This window comes from Protomyctophum bolini (assembly GCF_963924005.1).
Source record: "Protomyctophum bolini genome assembly, chromosome: 6".
NCBI classification, from domain to species: domain Eukaryota; kingdom Metazoa; phylum Chordata; class Actinopteri; order Myctophiformes; family Myctophidae; genus Protomyctophum; species Protomyctophum bolini.
The window spans coordinates 40,192,946-40,214,018 of NC_137867.1; the positions used below are offsets into that span (position 1 = coordinate 40,192,946).

General features: G+C 43.3%; 1 protein-coding gene across 2 annotated transcripts in view; it reads left to right on the forward strand.

Moving 5' to 3' along the window:
• LOC308317627 (disintegrin and metalloproteinase domain-containing protein 9-like) overlaps positions 1–21,073 on the forward strand; it is a 33,837-nt gene that overhangs the window by 6,969 nt on the left and 5,795 nt on the right. The window contains exons 2-20 of one of the 2 annotated variants that reach the window (XM_080766771.1): positions 248–354; positions 3,556–3,614; positions 4,363–4,441; positions 7,332–7,408; positions 9,322–9,544; positions 11,645–11,710; positions 11,828–11,899; positions 12,323–12,492; positions 15,252–15,333; positions 15,512–15,645; positions 16,238–16,409; positions 16,794–16,886; positions 18,140–18,247; positions 18,357–18,447; positions 18,558–18,663; positions 18,841–19,027; positions 20,276–20,359; positions 20,469–20,574; positions 20,806–20,953. In XM_080766771.1, coding sequence (XP_080622897.1) covers positions 248–354; positions 3,556–3,614; positions 4,363–4,441; positions 7,332–7,408; positions 9,322–9,544; positions 11,645–11,710; positions 11,828–11,899; positions 12,323–12,492; positions 15,252–15,333; positions 15,512–15,645; positions 16,238–16,409; positions 16,794–16,886; positions 18,140–18,247; positions 18,357–18,447; positions 18,558–18,663; positions 18,841–19,027; positions 20,276–20,359; positions 20,469–20,574; positions 20,806–20,953 — 2,164 coding nt within the window. The remainder of the gene's footprint in view (positions 1–247; positions 355–3,555; positions 3,615–4,362; positions 4,442–7,331; positions 7,409–9,321; positions 9,545–11,644; positions 11,711–11,827; positions 11,900–12,322; positions 12,493–15,251; positions 15,334–15,511; positions 15,646–16,237; positions 16,410–16,793; positions 16,887–18,139; positions 18,248–18,356; positions 18,448–18,557; positions 18,664–18,840; positions 19,028–20,275; positions 20,360–20,468; positions 20,575–20,805; positions 20,954–21,073) is intronic. The other variant, XM_080766772.1, reaches the window with a different exon arrangement.

Genomic DNA, 21,073 nt, shown 5'->3' on the forward strand with positions numbered 1-21,073 from the left:
TTAGATCTACTAGTTTGAGGGCAGCTGAGAGGGAGACGGTGTAGGAGATCGACAGTAGGAAAGCTGAGAGGGAGACGTATAGGAGAGACAGAGGAGACACAGATTTTAGGAGAGCTGAGAGGGCCAATTCAGGCATCAGTGATTAAGTTGATAGGGAGCAGAGACAGACAATAGGGAAGCCAATGGCACTAAGAGAGAACGTTTACACACATTGATAATGTGACCGTGCATGTGTCTTCTTCTCTAGGCACCGCCTCCCAGCAGACAGCACACCTCTCTTCTTATCAGCTGGTCGTACCACGGCCAATAGGAAACAAGCTGAGGAGGGATGTCAGCAGCACACCACCCAATCAGGTACCAGATCTCCAACTCTCCTCTCCTCTCCTCTCCTCTCCTCTCCCTCCATTATACAACAAATGTGTGTCATGTCAGGTCACATGACTATATCTGTCTCACTGCCACTTCCTGTGCACCCCTTTGAATCTTTGACCTTAGGAAGAGAAAGCTAAGCACAATAACGGCTGACCAATCCAATGTTCTTCCGCCCTGCTGGACCTGACATGACCTTTGGCGATATACACACACACACACACACACACACACACACACACACACACACACACACACTCTCTCTCTCTCTCCACAACTCCTGAACTCAGACTAGCATTATTAGAGAGAGCAGCAGAGTTGAGAATGAAGAACCCACTCAATATAACAAACAACGCAGCCGTTTGTGGAGCAGCGGCGTGCGTGGAGAGGGAGGGTTTGGACTGGAGGCAGGGTGGTTTGTATGAGTACTCAAATAGACAAGAGTATATAAGAGCAATGACACAGCTCAGGTTTGAAAGAAATATAATTTAGTATAATTTAGTGTAAGAGATAGTCTTACAGTTATAGCAAAGGCATCCAATTTGTATTTTGTGTCCTTCTGCCAAGCCATGCCATCTTTCTGGAGAAAGTTATAAACTACTGGACACACAGTAATTGGCTCATTCTTTCAAACCTGAAAGAATGAGCAAATCATTGCCTTTTTTCTTGTCTATTTGTTTCTGACTGAGTACACGTACAGTATAGATCACATTCACATGCTCAATCAGCATCTTTTGTTTATTTCCCCAGAGTTTCGGGTCCCCAAACCGTCAGGACATTGTTTACTCTGTTTACTATGGTTGTCTCTTGCAGCTAATTCTGTCTCCAGAATTGATCTACAATACCAGACTGCACATGGTGTCAGTGTCAGCAGACATCCGAGACATGCTTCATGCTTGTTTTAGGAACCGTACTGGCATCTTTGACCGATTCATCAGAAATGACGCAATCCATGCAATGACGCAAAGCTTCCCAGAGCAACATAACGTGATTCACGGCACTACGATCTGCCGTAAACGTTTCTGTTTTGTACAGCGCAGCCAGAGGAGGAAAAGCCGGTGTTATTTTGGTATTTTGGTTATTTTGATTTTTTCCACACGATCTGCAAGCTAAGCTTTCTGCTGTGCTGTGGTCTGTCTGAAATACAACTAGGATCAGTAAGTGATGTCACCACCTGACCATACACAGACCTTTAAGTGTAGCCGACATAACGTAACGCAGTGGTTCCCAAACCTTTTCTCAAGAACTCCCTCAAGTACCCCTGGGGGTCACTGGACCCCACTTTGGGAACCACTGACATAACGGACTGATGCCTGCGATTTGTCTGCTGCAGGCAGGGGAATGTGAACGACTCTTTTAGTTTAGGAAAAGTAATTTCCGACTAGAGAAACTGTCTTTCCCAATGCACATTTGGTGTGTGAACGAACAAACGAACACCTTGTCACGGAAAGATCAGGGTACAGTCAGACCTGACCACACTCACTGACACATTATGCAAACCGCTCCTAGCAAACCGATTGCTAGGAGTTTTACATCACTTGACAACAATGCAGGTACGTCGACGACGGCTAGGCCTTGAGACTTGCAGGGCACCAGAGCGAGCAACAAGGTATGTGAGGGTCTGCGCTGAGCAATCGATGGCCTTGACGGAATAGCTTATCACCCGTTTTGAAATTGCACATAGTGCATAGCTGGCCATCATTTTTGCTGATCATGTCCATTGGCTTAAAACGTAATACACATTTTTGGCTTAATAGCTCAGGCTTAAAAGCCTATGATGTAACGTATACGTTACGAAATGTTTGCAATTACAGTTTGTCTTAATGTACATTTAGCCATTTAAAAATGTCCAGCCAGCAAGTTTGTGTCCTGAGGTTTAGATAGATTACATACAGTATGACTGGGTAGTGGTCGTGACTCGTGGGTGGAGTTACCTGCCTATTGCTCCCACCCCGGGTGCTATGACAACGTATATCATTAGGTTCCCAAGTTGCATCGTTCCCAAATAGGCCGGTGGCCAACTGCGACAGGCACGTACAGGTCTAGTATCAATAAAAAAACAAAAATGACCTTGACCTATTTGGGGACCAAAACACCAGCTGCTGTCAGTCACATGTCCTTGTGGCTTTTGCTGTATGCGGTCAAGACAAAAAGGGAATGAGGATAAGACTCCTGTTGCCAGTTAGTTTAAAGGAGATGAGGTCAGTCAGCCAGCTACTTGCACACCTAGGTAATCACCTGCTTTGAATGTTAATATCAACCTATAATCACCAGTATCTTCTTATCCAGACCATTCAATGCAGCCAGTATGGACATTTAGACATACTGTCGGCCAGAAAACCGGAAACTCTTTGCCGACGCTGCAAATTGCCGCGTGGGTGGAGCTTCATTTCCCTCCACCAGCTGTCTAAAAACCCGGAAGAGTCGCTCGCGGCTTTTGGCATCTTCGTGACTCCACTGTCTGGATGCCGTGTCTGAGAAGTTGAGGGGCGTTGACGCAAGCGTGCGCGGTCCTGTGAAAAATCTTTTAGTTATCTCCTTTTTTTATTATTACCATTATGGAACCAAAACAGGAATCGATAAGAACCTGAATACCTGAAGTAGAATCGGAAATATTGGAATCAGAAAGGATAAAATACTAACGATACCAAATCCTATAGTTTCAAGTTCTTTGGATGTTCTGTACATCATGAGAGTACATGGTGCCTGTACCCTTAATTTTTAACCTGTTTATCCTATTTCAGGAAGCAAAACAGAAAGGGAAAAGAAAACACACACACACACACACACACACACACACACACACACACACACACACACACACACACACACAGACTGAGGATGAGACTCCTCCGTAGTCTGTACTAGCATTGTTTAGTCTGAGAGAGGGTAAGAGGGATGAGGAGGAATTCTTTATAATTATTAGCCATGTCCCAGCTATTTATATAGTAAGTTACTATTTGTGTATATTATTCTGTATTTGTTTGTGAATGAATTCACAATGTGGTGTTCAGTGGTGAAGTACAATACAATACAGATTGGCTTGTGTTTATGTCCTCTAGTGACCGAGATCCCACCAAACAATTTTGCGACAGTGGTAACGAAATACTCTCCCTTAACTCTTTCACACTGAGGATGAAACACAGATGTGTGAATGAATGTGTGTATTGCTCTCTGTCTCTCCAGGTGTCCTACAGTATACCTGTTGACGGGAAGGAACATGTGGTGCACCTACATAGGAATGAGTGAGTTACACACTGCACCTCCATTTCTCTCTCCTAATGTCCCCTTGTGTCCAGGGCTGTCACGATTACAACAGTTAAGTTGACGATTAATTGTCGCACAAATAATTACGATTGACGATTTAATTCAGTTTTTGTTGTTGAAAAAATAATTTCAGATTGCCTTTTAAAGCTACTATAAGCAATATTATGTCAACATTTGATTGATATTTTGTATTCAGACAGCCAGCAATGGGTAAAACAATTTAGTCTCTGTGACACGTCTAGGTGCCGCAATCTGCATTCAAAGATTTTATTAGTAGTATTGGTCGATTTGCCTGTCTACTACCTGATTGGTTAGTCATTTCGAACGGGTTTATTTTTCGACCAATGGCAAAGCTTCTAAGAATATCTTTGAATGCAGATTGTGGCCCCTAGATGTGTCACAGAGACAAAACATTTTTGGGAGCGTTTTACTCATTGCTGGCTGAATACCAAAAAATAAATAAAAAACAAAGTCATTAAAAAATTGCACTGGGCAGATATGACAAGTAACTTATACAACAGTGACCCGTTGTAAGCTTGTAGATCTGCTATTTCTGCTTAATTGCAATTAGACGATTATGTAATAATTGTGTCGTCTCCTCTCCTCTTCTATCATACTCTCCTCAAGGACCAGTTTTAATTTTGACTAACTTACTGTATGTACAAGTGGTGAAATGATGTTGGGACTTGTTGTCTCTCCTCTCCATCTTTATCATGTTATTTTCAGAATGCTGCTCCCCAATGACTTCGTTGTCTATTCCTACAATAAAGACGGAGAACTGGTCACAACTAGACCACCTGTACAGGTAAAACACACATCTTGGCACACACACACACACACACACACACACACACACACACACACACACACACACACACACACACAAAGGAAAGATATTAGAACTTTCTGCATGTATGTGTGTGTTGGCGGGGTTCAACTTTGTTAAAGGGAGAAGCAGGAAGTAAGCGTGTGCCTGGTCAAAAGAACTTTCTCACACAAAATAACGGTGCGTGCGTGTGTGCGTCAGAACATTATTATTTCCTTTCTCTCCTATGATGACTCTTACTTTCAGCTCAGAGAGAGAGAGATGAGGTCATTTCTGGGAAGACATGGAAGTTATTTGGCATTGTTTGGAGCTACTCACGTGCCCACGCACGCACACAGTCACACAAACTCATGCAAATAGGAAGTGCTTTATAAGCTCCTATGGGAGTCATGCGGGAAGTGTGTGCGGGGATAATGTTGTGTACGTGTGAATGTATAGTATTTTGTGTTATGTGTGATATGTTTAAACATCATATCTGTTCAAGTATGGAAAATGGCATGTTAATATGCTTTAGTCTAATTGTATCTAATAAGTATTTTAGAATACAGAATAAGTAATTGTCTTATTATGGTGTAAATTTGGACAACACTCATCATCAACTATCATCACTATTCATAATAATATTTAAAAACAGATCCATGTGGATGTCAGATTTCATGTGGCCAGTCTATGAAGCATCGATCCATGACATAAACCGTAACAATTTAGTTCAGGCCTTACTCCGACGACTCACCTGACCCCTGCTCATCAGTGTTGTTTCTGGCAGCACATTTTGATTTTAGTTTTAGTCACACCAATCTCTTAAATAGTTTTCATTTAGTTTTAGTCACATTTTAGTCACCCGGAATGTTTTAGTGTTGGTCTAGTTTCAGTCGACTAAATCTACAGTTGATTTAGTGGACAAAAATACATTTTGGCTTGATGCCGTCGTAATGGCTGATTTTACACCTGCTGAAAATAGACCATCTACAAGCCCACAACACATCTCAGCACGACGTGTTGTGTGCTTGTAGATCGTCTATTTTCAGCATGCATTGATTGATTGAATATTTTATTAGGCAACATATAAATGCAAACAGCACAATGTACAGTCAGGCATTTTTGTCCAAAAAAGGGATTTCACAGAAGAAAGTTTCCATTCGGGTCCCATACAGTCACACATGACATGAATAATAATTTAACTTGATTGATTAATTGTAACTAATTGTAAAATGACTTATACTGGATCTCTTGTCCACTAGTCCCTTCCTATAACATTTTAGTCTAGTTGTTATTTGTTGACGAGATTGTCAGTATATTTAGTCTTGGTTTTAGTCATTTAGCTTAGTTTTAATTTAGTTTCCATGAGGTTTTCGTCAGTGAAAAAAGGTAGTCGACGAACATTTTTCGCCTTTGTTTTAGTCGACGAAATCAACACTGCTGCTCATTATGACATTTGGCTAGAGTCTAGACGATGGCTACTTGCAATGGGCCTGGTCTTCAACATACGCTGCACCTCAAAGACGCCCATGTGTCAAAGTACTTCCTAAACGTCAACAAAGTCCACAATCACAACACCAGAGGGAGTTCCTCAAATCACGTTCCACCCAGATTCGGCTCAAACAAGGGGTTAAATTAATTCAGCCACAAAAATGTAGAACTCCCCTACCAACAGTAAAATGTATGTTTACGATGTTTACTGTACATATTATTTCTAACAGTTATAACCTTTTTTTTCTTTTTTTTTTGTTGCTTAGTATACAGGTATATTTCTATGTCATTTAAATGTACTGATGAATTGAAAATGGATGACTCCAATGTAAATGTAAACAAGCCACTAAGGCTTTTACTAATAGCTTTTCTGGGTATCTCAATCCTCTTAGCAGACCTTGTATTGAACTGTGCTCATTCTACAAACTGTTCATACAGTTTTCAATCAATTTCAATCACGCAAATCGGTCTTGTCAGGCATCGGTTGACCTCAGCGCAAGTCGCCGTTGTCTGGCAACAGTTTCTGTTGTGTGTGTGACATCTCTCTTGATCAGTGAGGGAGAGAAAGAGAGTGAGGGAGAGACGGTAAGGAGAGAAAGAGCCTGAGAGAGAGAGAGAGAGCGGGGGTTGACATCACAGCAGAGTTGTATCAGTAATGAAGGGAGAGAAGGGGAGTTATTCTGTGTGGTATGTTCTTGGCCATCCATATGATTCACGGTTTAGGCATTAAGCAGTCACTTTTATCCAGAGTGACTTAAAAAAGTGCAAGACAGGCTACATTCGGCCATATCCACTTGTATTGCCCAAATGTGCAAAACATTTTTTTTGCTTGGAATGGATTCAGAATCATGAAAAAAAATGGTACCCCAACTTTCAGCAGCTGTCAAAAATGCCCCTAGGGTGGCTGAATTGAAACCAATGTGGGATATGTTAGTAGACAAATAGACACCTTTACAAACACATTGGTGAAGAAATTTCTTGTTAAGAATTGTATTCCCAGATTTGACATTATTCTGACATTATTTTCCCTGACTAAGAAACTAGGAAACTGGATAATTATAAAACCTAGCATCTGTCCAAACTATCCATGCTATCTAAAGCATTGCTTCTCAAAGTGGTTGAGTATCATATCCACTTGAACCATATTTATACTTTGGCTATTCAAAAATAGTAGATATACATGTTCATAGCATGTCACTTCGTGCCACGCTATGAGCTTGCAGATCAGCTTTTTAATTTTTTTGTGCAAATATTTAAAGTGAACATCTTAGTGAAAAGTGAAATCTTTGCTTCTGGAGGTCCCTGGCACAAAAAACTTTCACATAATATTATTCTTCAGTTTGTCTATCTAATCTATCTTGTGTGTGTGTGTGTGTGTGTGTGTGTGTGTGTGTTTCAGAAGCACTGTCACTACCAGGGTTATGTTGAAGACATGCAGGACTCGTCTGTTGCTATGAGCATCTGTAACGGACTCAGGTATACACACACAGATTTTTAACCTGCTGGATTTTACTTTATTGTAAAATATATATTGGGTCTGGGCCGTGGCTGAGCGGTCCAGGCACCTACGCCGGTAATCCAGCCTGACGGCGTGTCGTGGGATCGAGTCCCGAGCCCGTCGGTCTTTGCCGTGTGTCTCCCCCCCCCATCCCTTTCCTGTCCAAAAAATTACTGTAACCAACGTCACAACACTGCCGGTCTGGTCGTGTTCCGCAAAAAACCTTCGCCCTGAAACAAGATTTATACCACTCAAGATTCGGCACACATTCACACGTGACACCAAAATCCAATATGCCACCGCACTACCTGCCACCTCACGCACTGCTCTGCCACTGCACACACTGCCTGCCACCGCACACACTGCCTGCAAACATTGTATATCTGAAACAGGGCTTTTGTCTTTCAATCTTTCTCTCATTTAATTGTCCATTCATATCTCTGTCATCCAGATAACCCCTCCCTCCCTCTGTCTCGCTCCACTCTCTGTGTCCTTTCACTGTCCTCTCTCTCTCTCCCTCTCCCTCTCTCCACTCTCTCTGTCCTCTGTCTGTCCTTTCGCTCTTTCACGCTGTGTCTCTCCCCTAAAAATGCTAATTAACTTTATTGGCAGAACAACATCCACGCAAACATATTTTTGAAAACCTGCAAAAAAAGTTGGTTTTCAGAAGTGATTTAAAAGATGACACTGACTTTAAAGATTTTCAGGCAGGGTGTTCCAAAGCCTATAGGTGGCCGTGCCGCAAAATCACAATCACCCCAGGTGATGACAGTCTCCTTCTATTTATAACCCTTTTGTTTATTCTTCTCTCAGTGTGTCAGATGTCCACGCACGCACACACACACACACACACACACACACACACACACACACACACACACACACACACGCACAAAACACATGTACCTTCAACAATCACACTATGAGTCATTTACACACAAATGCATCCCACGCACTCCTACTGTGCGCGTGTGCGTGCACAGATGGCTGTAGGCTAGATGCTCACGACACAAACGGATCATTTTGTGAGATGTTGTTGTTTTGTGGGTGGTGGCTGATTTCATCTGGCCTGACTCCAAACTAATTGGACTCTGAACTGGGAGTAAATAATCTGTAAATCAGTTATTCACACACACACACACACACGCGCAAGTGTGCACACACACACACACACACACACACACACACACACACACACACACACACACACAAACAAGGGGGAGCCCTGTCATGGCAGCCTTCCCATCAGCTCTGGCTTTCTACAGTAACTGTGTTTGATCCAACAACCTTGAGTGTCAGAGTAAAGCCGCAGCATGGAAACTTTCACCCGCTTTAGGGCAGTATTGAGTTTTCAAATAGTGAAACAGTCACATTGGTCTGGAGAGAGCCGTAATATAAATCACTCTTTTTCCTCCATCAAGTCTCACTAATGTTGCTCAGACTCATTGCCGTTAAATGATACATTTATATAGCGCCTTTATCCAAGGCGCTTTACAGAGATTGTGCATTGCATTCACCCATTCACACACACACATACACACACCGATGGCGGGGGAAACTGTGCAAGGCACCAACCTGCACATCGGGAGCAATCAGCGGTTCAGAGTCTTTCTCAAGGACACTTCGACACTAACTCTGGGGGAGCCCACAGGGTTCGAACTGGGAACCTTGCGGTTGCCATCCTGTCACTCTACCCCTGAGCCACTGTCGCCCCACAACATTGACATGTTGCTGTACCAGACAAACTTTACCCTATGTACTGTTTGCACTACAGTATTGATACTGCTGCCATTTTAAAATACATCGGTTTTACCACCTGACCCTGTGACCCATGTCCTTCTCTGTCTGTCTTATTTCTGTCTCTCTCTCTCTCTCTCTTCGTGTCTCTCAGAGGAGTGCTGCACTTCTCCAATGACAGTTACGGTATTGAGCCTTCAGACTCCGCCCCCGGCCAGCACCTGCTGTACCGCCTGCAAGATGTGACATCACAGCCCAGGGGGTGTGGCACAGCACACGTTGGCCCCGGCCACAACGCCATCAACGCTACAGAGCATGCTCAGTACGAGTCGGAAGACATCCCTCACAGACATCACACTGTCAGCCAGCATGTCCGGGTACGGGCACACACATACACACACACACACACACACACACACACACACACACACACACACACACGCATTAACATGTTACGCATGTGCTCTATACAGTAGCTATCATTTGAATCTTAGATTTACTATTAGTTGAGTAGTGATATGTATTGACCCGATCCATTAGTTGATTTAATCAATAATTCCAGACCTGTCTATTCAGGTGAACTGACCATTGTAATGTGCATTTCACAATGGCTTCTGCTGACTGTTGAAATCTATAGACCGACGAAATTCTTAACTCATTTTGGGCAGGAACCCCTATTGGTTTGTTGAGCATTAATTTATACTTTAGCTGTTGGAAAATAGCAGATCTACAAGCTCATAGCGCGGCACTGAGTGCCGCGCTACAAGCTTGTAGGTCTGCTATTTTTGAAAAATCGTGAAAATGTGGTGCAAAACTTTTAATATAATCTTCTAGGGTGAACATTTTTAACTCAAATCTTTGCTTCTGGGAGGTCCCTGGAACAACATATGGGGGTCGGTGGCCAATTACATATATTTTTGGGGGTCCTTGACATGAAAATGTTTGAAACATAGGACACAGAAACATAGGGTTTTTCAGAAAACTGTCAGGATTTAGAAGGCATTTGTAGACACAACCAAATTGCATGGCCAACGGTCTTTTTGACAGTCACAGTTTTTGCACGTCTAAACAGCCGAACATCACTGCAGAGACACCAATGCTAACATCATGAGTCACTTGCGATTTATGTTGTTTAATTTCCACAATCTGCCCACAGTGTACCACGGACGGTTTTGAAGACAGACAGGTTGTGTTGTGACTGAGGAATTTATGAGATACCAAACCTCTTTAATCTCTTATCTGAGGGAGTACACACACAACCAGATGGCAATTAATTTGGTGAGAGAGATAGTGGGGGTGTCAGTGGCCGGTAGAACAGCCGGATGGCAACCGCGAGGTTCCCAGTGTGAACCCGGGCTCCCCCAGAGTTGGTGTCGAAGTGTCCTTGAGCACGACTCTGAACCCCTAATTGCTCCCTGTGGTTGCCACCTTTGGTTTGTGAATGTGAGGACGCTGACGCTGGCCAAATGTATGAATGAATGGACCATTGTGAAGCACTTTGACTAAGCACTCATGGAAGAAAACTGCATAGAAAACTGCTATAAAAGTGCAATCCATTATTATTATTATTATTATTTAGAACACGTGATGTCCACTGTTGTCTGGCGCCAGAAATGATGACATCTCCAAGACAAATTGATGATGTCAAAGCAAGTCGGATAACATACGATAGCAAGTGGGGGACAATATAAGATAACACCTTTATTGATCCTGCGGGGGGAAGCACAGCAGTTAAGATGCAGAGCAAGAAAAAGTACTGTCTGTAGATACGGCAGCAACGTAAGTGACAAGATAAATATACAATTTAGACTACAGCACCCTCAACAGTGCTTGCATAGTGCAGGACAAAGGGAAATACAAGAGAACACACAGTGTCATGTAGTGAGATAGGCAGCTGGTATCCATGGTAACATCACAGTTTCAACAGGGCGGTGTTCATTTTGTTGACTAAGACTAAGGTTTAGTCGACTAAGACTAGACAAACAATTTCAGATTCAAATTGGATTCAAAAGACTAAGACTAAATCAGAATTTGCTGTCAAAATTAACAGTAAGACTAAGACTAAAAAGGTTTTTTTTATATTTAGTCGACTAAGACTAAAGAATTTCAGATGACTAAATGGGACTAAAGCTAAATGGTGTGTTAATCAGAAGACTTCCTGTCAAAATGTACACTGCAGCAAGGGAATATAGTGGGCACGGTCTAATGTCCAGAACTCGGAAGCAGAGCTGCAGCGAGTATTAGGTCGAAAAAGGTTCATTTGTAGAATGCGGCATGCTTAATCACTTTGAACTCCAGCGACGTCCTGCAAAAAATGGCAGATGTACAAGCTCAGAACGCATAGACTCCTGGGGAACTCTGGTCAAGGGTGTAAGACGTTAAGACCAAACCTTGTGCTCACACAGTGCATTTGATTATTCATTTTATAACTAACGTGTGCGGCGTGTGTGCGTGCGCATGCGTGTGTCTCTCAACAGTCAAAGCGTGGAATTCTACCTCAAACTCACTATGTGGAACTGCTGCTTGTTGTAGACAACGAGAGGGTGAGTACAGCGGCACACACCTCCTCCCAGTACAACACAACACACGTCTCATTCTCAACCAGTCTTCCAGTACAGCTATTACAACTCTCTCCCTCATGTCTGTCTGTCTGTCTGTAGTTTACCTATATGAATAGGAATGAGACGGCTATTAGAGAGGAGATGGTTCACCTCGCTAACTACATCGACAGTGTGAGTATGGATGGATGGACGGATGGATGGATGGAGAAATGTCCTTTCTGATGATTATTTCTATGGAACTAGTTCAAATCTACAAGAAAATGTCGTTTCTAATGTATAAGACTTTTTTGCTAGATGTACATACTAGACTATTTGCCACGTCTCTTGTGTGAATACCATATTTATTACTTTTAAGTACTGGTATAAAATTCCAAAACATTTGATATTCAATTGATTTGATTTGACAGTCATCAATCAAATGACTGATAGATAATGACACAATGACCAACAGGAATCATGTTTATATGGAACTGCTGTAGCTCAGAAACACAATTCATTTCAGTATTTTTGCAACATAAATCACATTTAGTTCTTTATTTCTGTCTCTCTCTCTCTCTCTCTCTCTGTCTGTCTCTGTCTCTGTCTGTCCATCAGATGTACATCCAGTTGAACGTGCGTGTGGTCCTGGTGGGCTTGGAGATCTGGTCTCAGCAGAACCACATCAGCACAGACGGCTCAGCAGGAGAGGTTCTGAGTCGCTTCACCCAGTGGAGAGAGAAGGACCTGGTCCCCAGACGCAGACATGACTCAGCACAGCTTATACTGTAGGCACACACACACAACACATGCATGCACGTACACACCATAGACTGTAAAAAATATGGACAAAGCGTCCCGCGGGTCTAACGTGAACGTAAAATGAAGCCTGTCAGTCCTTGCAATGGAAGTCGCCATCTTTCTAGATCCGTTTTGGCCCAGTTCAGGCCAGCTGGCCCATTGGCTGGCCCAGACAACGAGGCGGGACTTCCCCCTTCTTCTTCGTTGGTTTTTATTTTGACTCGAGTGGGTGGGGGATCCCGTTCATAGACTGTAACGGTAGCCACGCCCCTCAGAACATGCGCGACTTTATGGTCATTTTTCTAATAAATGGGACCATAATTTTCCAAAAAGAATATTATGACATTAGAAATGAGACTTTAAACTAGTGACTGGAAGCAAAAAGTATTCATGACCATGTTTATTAAGGTAATACAGTCTAGGTGAAGTTGGGCCCAAATACATGGACTTCTATGGGGCTATGGGTTTTTTTGAGCCCAATGAGAGCGCCACAACAGGCCATTATATGAACTTTCATTTCCTTAGTGGCTTCACAAAATATCCGTCTGACTGCCCCCCTGGTACACACGCAGAGAGAGAAAGATCAGGTCCCCAGATGCAGACATGACTCAGCACAACTCATACTGTAGACGCACACACACACAGACACACACACAGACACAGATAGAGAGAGAGAGAGAGAGACCTGGTCCCCAGACATAGACGTGACTCAGCAGAAGTAAGCACAATGTAAAAACAAAGATTTTGTTTTTACATTTTGACGATTATGCAAAATCTCAAATAATTACTATTAGAAGGACTATTGTGATAATTGTGACAGGCCTACAAACCTATTTGTATTACTATGGCTAGGGATGTAGCTCGTTAATTTTTTTATTGATAACGAGCACCTTATCCATCAGGCTTTTCGAACCGGGTTCTTATCGAGCATTTTGTGGAAAGACGGGAGACAATAAATTCTGAACAGAACCAGTATATTTTACTAGTACCTTCAAATACAGTAGCTTTCTAACAGAAACTGTTAACTGGTTAATTATGTGTACCGTCACTTTAAAAGTCTAATTGTGTTTACCCGGACAGCGCTGGTTGGCAGACATCAATGCACTTTTAGACCGACATGTTTGTGCCAGCGTGGGTGATTAGATGTATTTCTTGATGGCCTCTTGTCTTGATTGTTTAAACGTGACATCATGTGCCGCGAATAAGCCCAAAGCTTATTGATAACGTGTACTCAATAAGCTTGTTGTCAGGTTTTTTTGGGTATCAGTTATCCATCCCTAACTATGACTGTTACTGTTAGGACAGCATTGAACATTGCAGAAAATAGCAGATCTAAGCTATTTTTAGTTAATGGGAAATTTCAGGAGACAGAGACGGACAGAGAAAAATAAACACATTAGACTAGACTGTAATCTGAGTTCCCAGAAGCTCTCGCTTCTTCAGTAACGGGAATAGCATTAATTAAACCGTAGCTGGCGGCCCTACATGGCTGCTGTAGTTTGTTTCTGTATGATTCACAGAGCACAGAATTTACAGTACTTACATGTTGCACAAATGGCATCATTGAATCGGAGGCAGAGTTGAAATGCAAATAATTATCGGTCAGGATTTGATAACATAAAACGGTCTGTACAGTGGAGCTGGATATACTTGTATCTTTAAACCACAAGGCCACACATATATTATCATATTTTATCACCCGTAAGGCACACATCCCTGTGTAACAACATGCTATTTAACAGCTTGCGAACAACTGTCCGGTGGAAAACGTATATGTCCAAAACCTTTTTATTGTTTTAGAAAAAAACACCTTCCACAGCACTGCCACTCAGGTGTGGAATGCCCTGGCCCCTGCCCTCAAAATAAGCATATCACTGGTTTCCCACCTTTTGGCTGGGGAATTCTTCAAAATATAGGCGCTAGACTAGTGCCAGCAGATATGGCAGATTTTACTCCCCCAAAAAAACAGGAGACCTGGAGACTTCACCAAACGAGAGGCATGCTGCAGTAAGAAATGAAGACGGAACATTGTCCTTCTGGTCAAAACCATGGAGAGCTCCCTAGATTAGGAGATACGAGCCATTCTTTTGGAGCCGTAAACAAGGAAGTGAATGGCAGTGCACATGCGCGGAACACCAAGGAGTACACTGCACTTTTTTTATATCAACAAAAAAGACCAAAGGACGCCTATAGCACCCCGTAGTATTTATTCGAAAGACGTGTATACACGTCCAAGACATAATTAGTGTCACTGTAAGCAGGTCAAAAGGAGAGGAGGTGATTGCCCCACCTCTTTACCCCCCCCCCCCCCCCCCCCATCCGATTTATTTATTCTTACTCCCACCTGTACATATATTTCATGATTTCCTGAGATGTCTCAATTGTTGTTGTTGTTGTACAGTCAACCACAGTGGTATCCTGTCTATTAATTGTTTCTATACTCAAGTAATGGACAAGGGACAGCCAAACTTTATCAAATTGTCTCCCCCTGTTTCTCAGGAAATACCTTATTCTCTCAAGATGTACTAGTCATTTCATTTAGCCAATGCTTAAATGCAGGAGCCTCTTGTTTTTGATTGTGAATGAATGCATAGGACCCGAATGGAAACAAGACCACAAGGTCTTTCTTCGGTGCTGTCAGTCATTTTGCATACCAAAGGCTTGACCGTTGTACCCTGTACTGTTTTCATTTCTTTTTTTGACTAAAAAACATCAATCAATGATGATGATGATGATGATGTTGCAGGAGGAAGGCCTTCGGAGGAACAGCTGGCATGGCCTTCGTCTCCACGGTGTGCTCCAGGAGCCATGGGGGCGGGATCAATGCCGTATGTCACTTCCTGTTCCTAACATCGCCTTAACGCGGCAATAAATCACAAGTTAATAATCTCATATTATGAACCAGCATAAACCATCAAAAACTGTCACCACCCTCACACCATGTCTCTCTCTGTTTATATATGTCTCTCTGTCGGTTTGTCTGTATGTCTCTCTGTCTGTCTGTAGTTCACCAATAACAACGTGCCCTCCTTCGCGTCCATCGTGTCTCATGAGTTGGGTCACAACCTCGGGATGCATCACGATGACGGCAGAGACTGTACCTGTGCTGTGGAGGCCTGCATCATGAACTCTGGAGCCACGTATGTGCACTGCACTGCACTGCACTTTACTGCACTGCACTGCACTGCACTGCACTGCACTACACTGCACTACACTACAGACACGCACAGGAGTGAATTTTCACTCCCGTCCTATCCCGATCCCACTCGAAACTTACTCCCATCCCGTTCCTGTTTATTATTTTTATTTTTTTAATCCTTTTTAATTAATAAATGAGTCATTAGGAAAGGCAATGGATTTTGAGTACTGTGTTTCATGCAGTTTTAATTCAAAAGTTATGGTAATAGGAACGGTTAATCTGTGGTAATATAATGAGGCTAATTGATGTCATTCCCGTGGACTTTTCATTCCCATCCCGTCCCAATCCCGGGATTAATACAAATTTGAATCCCATCCCGTGGGAATCCTGTGGGAATCGGGAATACCGAAAAAAGGTCAGCCTCTACTACACACGCACACACAAACTAACAAACCCAACATTCCTGTAATCTCTCTATCTCTCTCTCTCTCACTCTCACTCTCACTCTCTCTCTCTCTCTCTCTCTCTCTCTCTCTCACTCTCTCTCTCTCTCTCTCTCTCTCTCTCTCTCTCTCTATCTATCTCCTCTCCAGTGGTTCTAGAAACTTCAGCAGTTGTAGTGCAGACGACTTTGAGAAGTTGACTCTGTCGGGAGCGGCTTCCTGTCTGCTCAACGCCCCGCAGCCTGACGAGGCCTACAGCGCCCCCTTCTGTGGAAACAGACTGGTGGACATGGGAGAAGAGTGTGACTGCGGCTCAGAGAAGGTAGGATGGATTTATTAGAGAAGGGGGGTTCCAAAACTGGGGGTCCACAAATAATTTTGTGGGGGTCTCCAGATTAATAGCTCAATGTGAAACATTGTCACTCAACAGCAAACAAACCAACATACAATATAAGTGTATATAGGGTAATTGCACATTCCTTTTTTGTTATAAAAAAAGTCGTTTATTTTATTTTATTCATGACAAAAACAGTACAATTAAGGATACTGGCATTATGAATGAATAAAGAAAACAAAACACAAATACAAGATATGTACAGTATATACATAGTAAAAGAAGAAAAAATTGCACATTTCTAAAGTGACAATTGAATTACTTTTACGTGTGTGTGTGTGTGTGTGTGTGTGTGTGTGCGCGTGTGTCTAGGAGTGTGAGAAGGACCCCTGCTGTGAATATAAGACCTGTAAGCTGAAGACTGGAGCACAGTGTGCGTACGGAGTCTGCTGTCACAAGTGTCAGGTAGTTCAACTATAATTAATATTGTAAAACTAAGCATTATTACATAATTGTGTGTGCTTTATCATGATTATTAGCACGACAGTAGTCTCGCGTTGCCAGACTGTCGCAATTTCCAATTGCTTCCGTCATACAGTCTGGAGCAACGGAAGCTCTATCATGAGTAAAATATAAAGCGGAAGTGGAGCCTTACCTTCTCACTTCCGTTTCGTCTTTACAGTGGCACAAATGTATCCTAATATAAATAGAAATCACCTACGCATATATAGCTTGCTGCTTAGCAGAAATGGAAATAATGTTTTTTTTAATGTAAAGATATTTTAAATGGCAGCTTCCTTACTCTGACTTTGGGAGGCGTAGTTCCAGACTATATAGCATTCTGCGATTGTGGAATAGTTGTCTGGCTACGCGAGACTAGCACGACAGTGATGCGGTCACGAACAAGGGCGGAGCCGAGTTCCGCAGGTTCCTGAGTTCTTCGTTATTTTTCTATTGATAACGTTCAGCTTATCGATCAGACTTTTTGAGCCAGGTTCTTACCGAGCATTTTCTATTATTTTGTGGAAAGACGGGAGACAATAAACCGAACCAGTATCTTTTACTAGGGCCTTCAAATACAGTACTTTTCTAACAGACGGAAGGCAATTTATCTTTTTACCAATAAAATAATATTAAAGAAACTGTTAACTGGTTACTTTAAAAGTGTAATTGTGTTTACCCAGACAGCGCTGGTTGGCAGACATCAATGCACTTTTAGACCGACATGTTTGTGCCAGCGTGGGTGATTAGATGTATTTCTTGATGGCCTCTTGTCTTGATTGTTTAAACGTGACATCATGGGCCGCTATGCTCGATAACAGGCTTGATAAGCCCAAAGCCCAATGATGCCACCGAGTGGCGCGCTACGAGCTTGTAGGTCTGCTACAGAATGTAGAAGACATTTTTTTAATCTGATCTCAGGTCAAAATGGGGTAAGTTGTAAGTTGTCATCATATCATATTCATATGATGTTAATGGATCCTGGTGAAGATGATCAAAACAAACTAAACTAAACTGTGAATGAGGAACTGTGCATGCTTTTCAGCCTCTTTCTCATTGTATCACCCCTTCAGCCAGGGCCAATAAAGGCTGGGCATGTGATACATTATGATACAGAATGATACATGTATTTATGTAGTATATTTAATATTGAGATAAAATAATATGTAAGCATATTGACACTCTCTCTCCCTCTCTCTCTCTCTCTCTCTCTGTAGTTCATACCAGGAGGTACAGTGTGTAGGTCCTCTACAGACAAAGAGTGTGATTTACCCGAGTATTGTAACGGTTCCTCAGCCCTCTGTCAGTCTGACGTATTTGTGCAGGTAAACACACACACACACACACACACACACACACACACACACACACACACACACACACACACACCAAACAGGTGAAGTTGACTTAGTGTTATTGTTTCATGGTGCACAGAACGGTCATCCGTGTCAGAACCAGCAGGCCGTCTGTTATAATGGAAGATGTCAGAACTACGAGCAGCAGTGCAAAGACATATTTGGACAAAGTAAATATCTGCCCTTTTTGTTTTTACATTCATTTGACTTACTCTCAGCCCCCTCTGGTGGTCATCTGTGTTAACAACATGTACACTCCACTCCTCTCCTCTCCCAACAGAGGCCAGAACCGCCCCAGAGGTTTGTTTTAAAGATGTAAACAGCAAAGGAGATCGTTTTGGAAACTGCGGCTATCTGAACTATGGTTACAAGAAGTGTGAGAGCAAGTACGTACAACACACACACACACACACACACACCCACACACACACACACACACACACACACACACACACACACACACTCTGTGATGAGTACCTTTTACTGATAATGAAGTAAAGTGTGTGTGTGTGTGTGTGTGTGTGTGTGTGTGTGCGCGTGTGTGCGTCTTTGTGTCTCCATAGAAACGCTCTGTGTGGCAAGCTGCAGTGTTCTAACGTAGAAAGCGGTCCCACCGTGTTTGGAATCGAACCGTCGATCATAACGACGCCGATCTTAGGGACCAAGTGTTACGGAGTGGACTTCAAACTGGGCACAGACGTCCCCGACCCCGGGATGGTCGCCGACGGCACCAGGTGTGGAGAGGGAAAGGTAAGCGCTGTGTGTGGTGTGTATGTGTGTGTGTGTGTGTGTGTGTTAGAGGGCAGCACGGGTCCATAAAATTGGACCCGGTCCGAAACGGACCCGGTGATATCAGAACCGAACCGATCCGGATCCGAGAACATTCTAATTGGCCGCTCCCGGCCCGGAACCGGACCCGAAAGTTTTGGATCCGGTCCGAAACGGAGCCGAGAAGTTTTAACCAAAACGGTGCTGATCCGATCCGAGATCCGGACCCATAGTGTGTTCTCTGCAATATTATATGCTTTAACATGACATGTTAAAGACATGTTGTCTATGAGCAACGTGCACCCCGCCGCCTCTCCAGACAGCACAGCGGAGGAGGAGGGTTGCAAACTTGCATAGGCTATAGTGCATTTTTGCGCACCGACATTCTTACCAGAGCTGTTGACAATCACAACAAAATTGTCCCACATTTTTCCTCCGAGGTGGAAAGCCTGGTGATGCGAGGTTAGTCCCACATTGCTTGTTGCTTTGCGTTTCACCTCGCTCGCTGAAGGGGGCCGCCATGATTGCATTAATATAGCCATGTGTGTGACTGTGTGTGTGTGTGTGTGTGTGTGCAAGCGAAAGAGAGAGAGAGCGCTCTCGCTCATGTCGAGGTGCATGACGAGAGCCAGCCCTCGTTGACTCTGTTCAACAGACAATTTAGAATGTAATAATTACAACGCACGCATGTCTATTTTTGAAACCTATTTTTAAAGTTGAAGGGTTTAATTTATAAATCTCGGATCCTCACGGTTATTTCGGGTATTCTGCATTTCAGATACCCGAAACGAGATCCGCAGCTTTGAAATGGAACCGACCCGTTCCCCGACGGCACGTCAATATTTTGGACCCGTGCTGCCCTCTAGTGTGTGTGTCCAAATGTTCCCCGCGATAGTAGAATTTTAAAGATGGACATTGTGAACCGTTAAAAAATAAACCCCATTCCAGAACGGTGATAAAAAAAGCCCCTTTCAATAGGATGATAACGTGAAGATGGGCTGTCCCTGTATCAACGGAACAACTCTAGGCAAGCGTAAGAGTTATACCTGTTTATGTTTGGTTGAGCACCGGAAAAGAGCCCGCTCTACAGACTCATAACGCGTCGGGTAAAGAGAGAGATCTGCTATTGTTCGTCTCCCAGTTTGTTTTAAAGCCGTTTTCGACAATTTTCTATGGAAACATTGTTATGTCCAAATTACAAATATAGTAATAACATTGTCTCTTCTTCAGGTTTGCATGAACTTCGAGTGTCGAAGTGAAGCAGAGATCCTCCAGTTCGACTGTGACCTGCAGAACAAATGCAACGGACACGGGGTACCTGTCTGTCTGTCTGTCTGTCTGTCTCAACCTTTCCTTGTGTAATTCTACTTGTCTGCTCAAGCATTCAATTGTTATAATAATATCTATCCCGTCTGTCTTTCAGATATGCAACAACAATAAGAACTGTCACTGTGAGTACGGCTGGGCTCCGCCCCTTTGTGAAGTCACAGGATATGGTGGCAGTGTGGACAGTGGACCCACGTATAATGGTACACGCACGCGAGCGCGCACACACACACACACACACACACACACACACACACACACACACACACACACACACACACACACACACACACACACACACACACTAACATGATCCCTGGCTTGTCCATGTGAAGCAAACATTGTACAGTCCGTGGGAGTAGTCATAAGACAAGACAAAATGCGATGCCATCACCATGTTTTTCCTGTCCTGTCCTGTGTGTGTGTCTCTCTAGATAAGGACACGTCTTTAAGAGACTTCCTGTTGGTCTTATTCTTCCTCATCCTCCCTCTCCTGGCTTTGGGTGCGTTCGTTTTCCTGCGCAGGAACGAGCTACTGACGCGGCTGGGGCTGAGCCGCAGGAAACGCTCGCAGGCATACGAGTGAGTCAGACATCACACACGCACATTCTCTCTCGCACTCGCACATGCACACACACACACACACACACACACACACACTGTCACACACACACACACACACACACACACACACACACACAC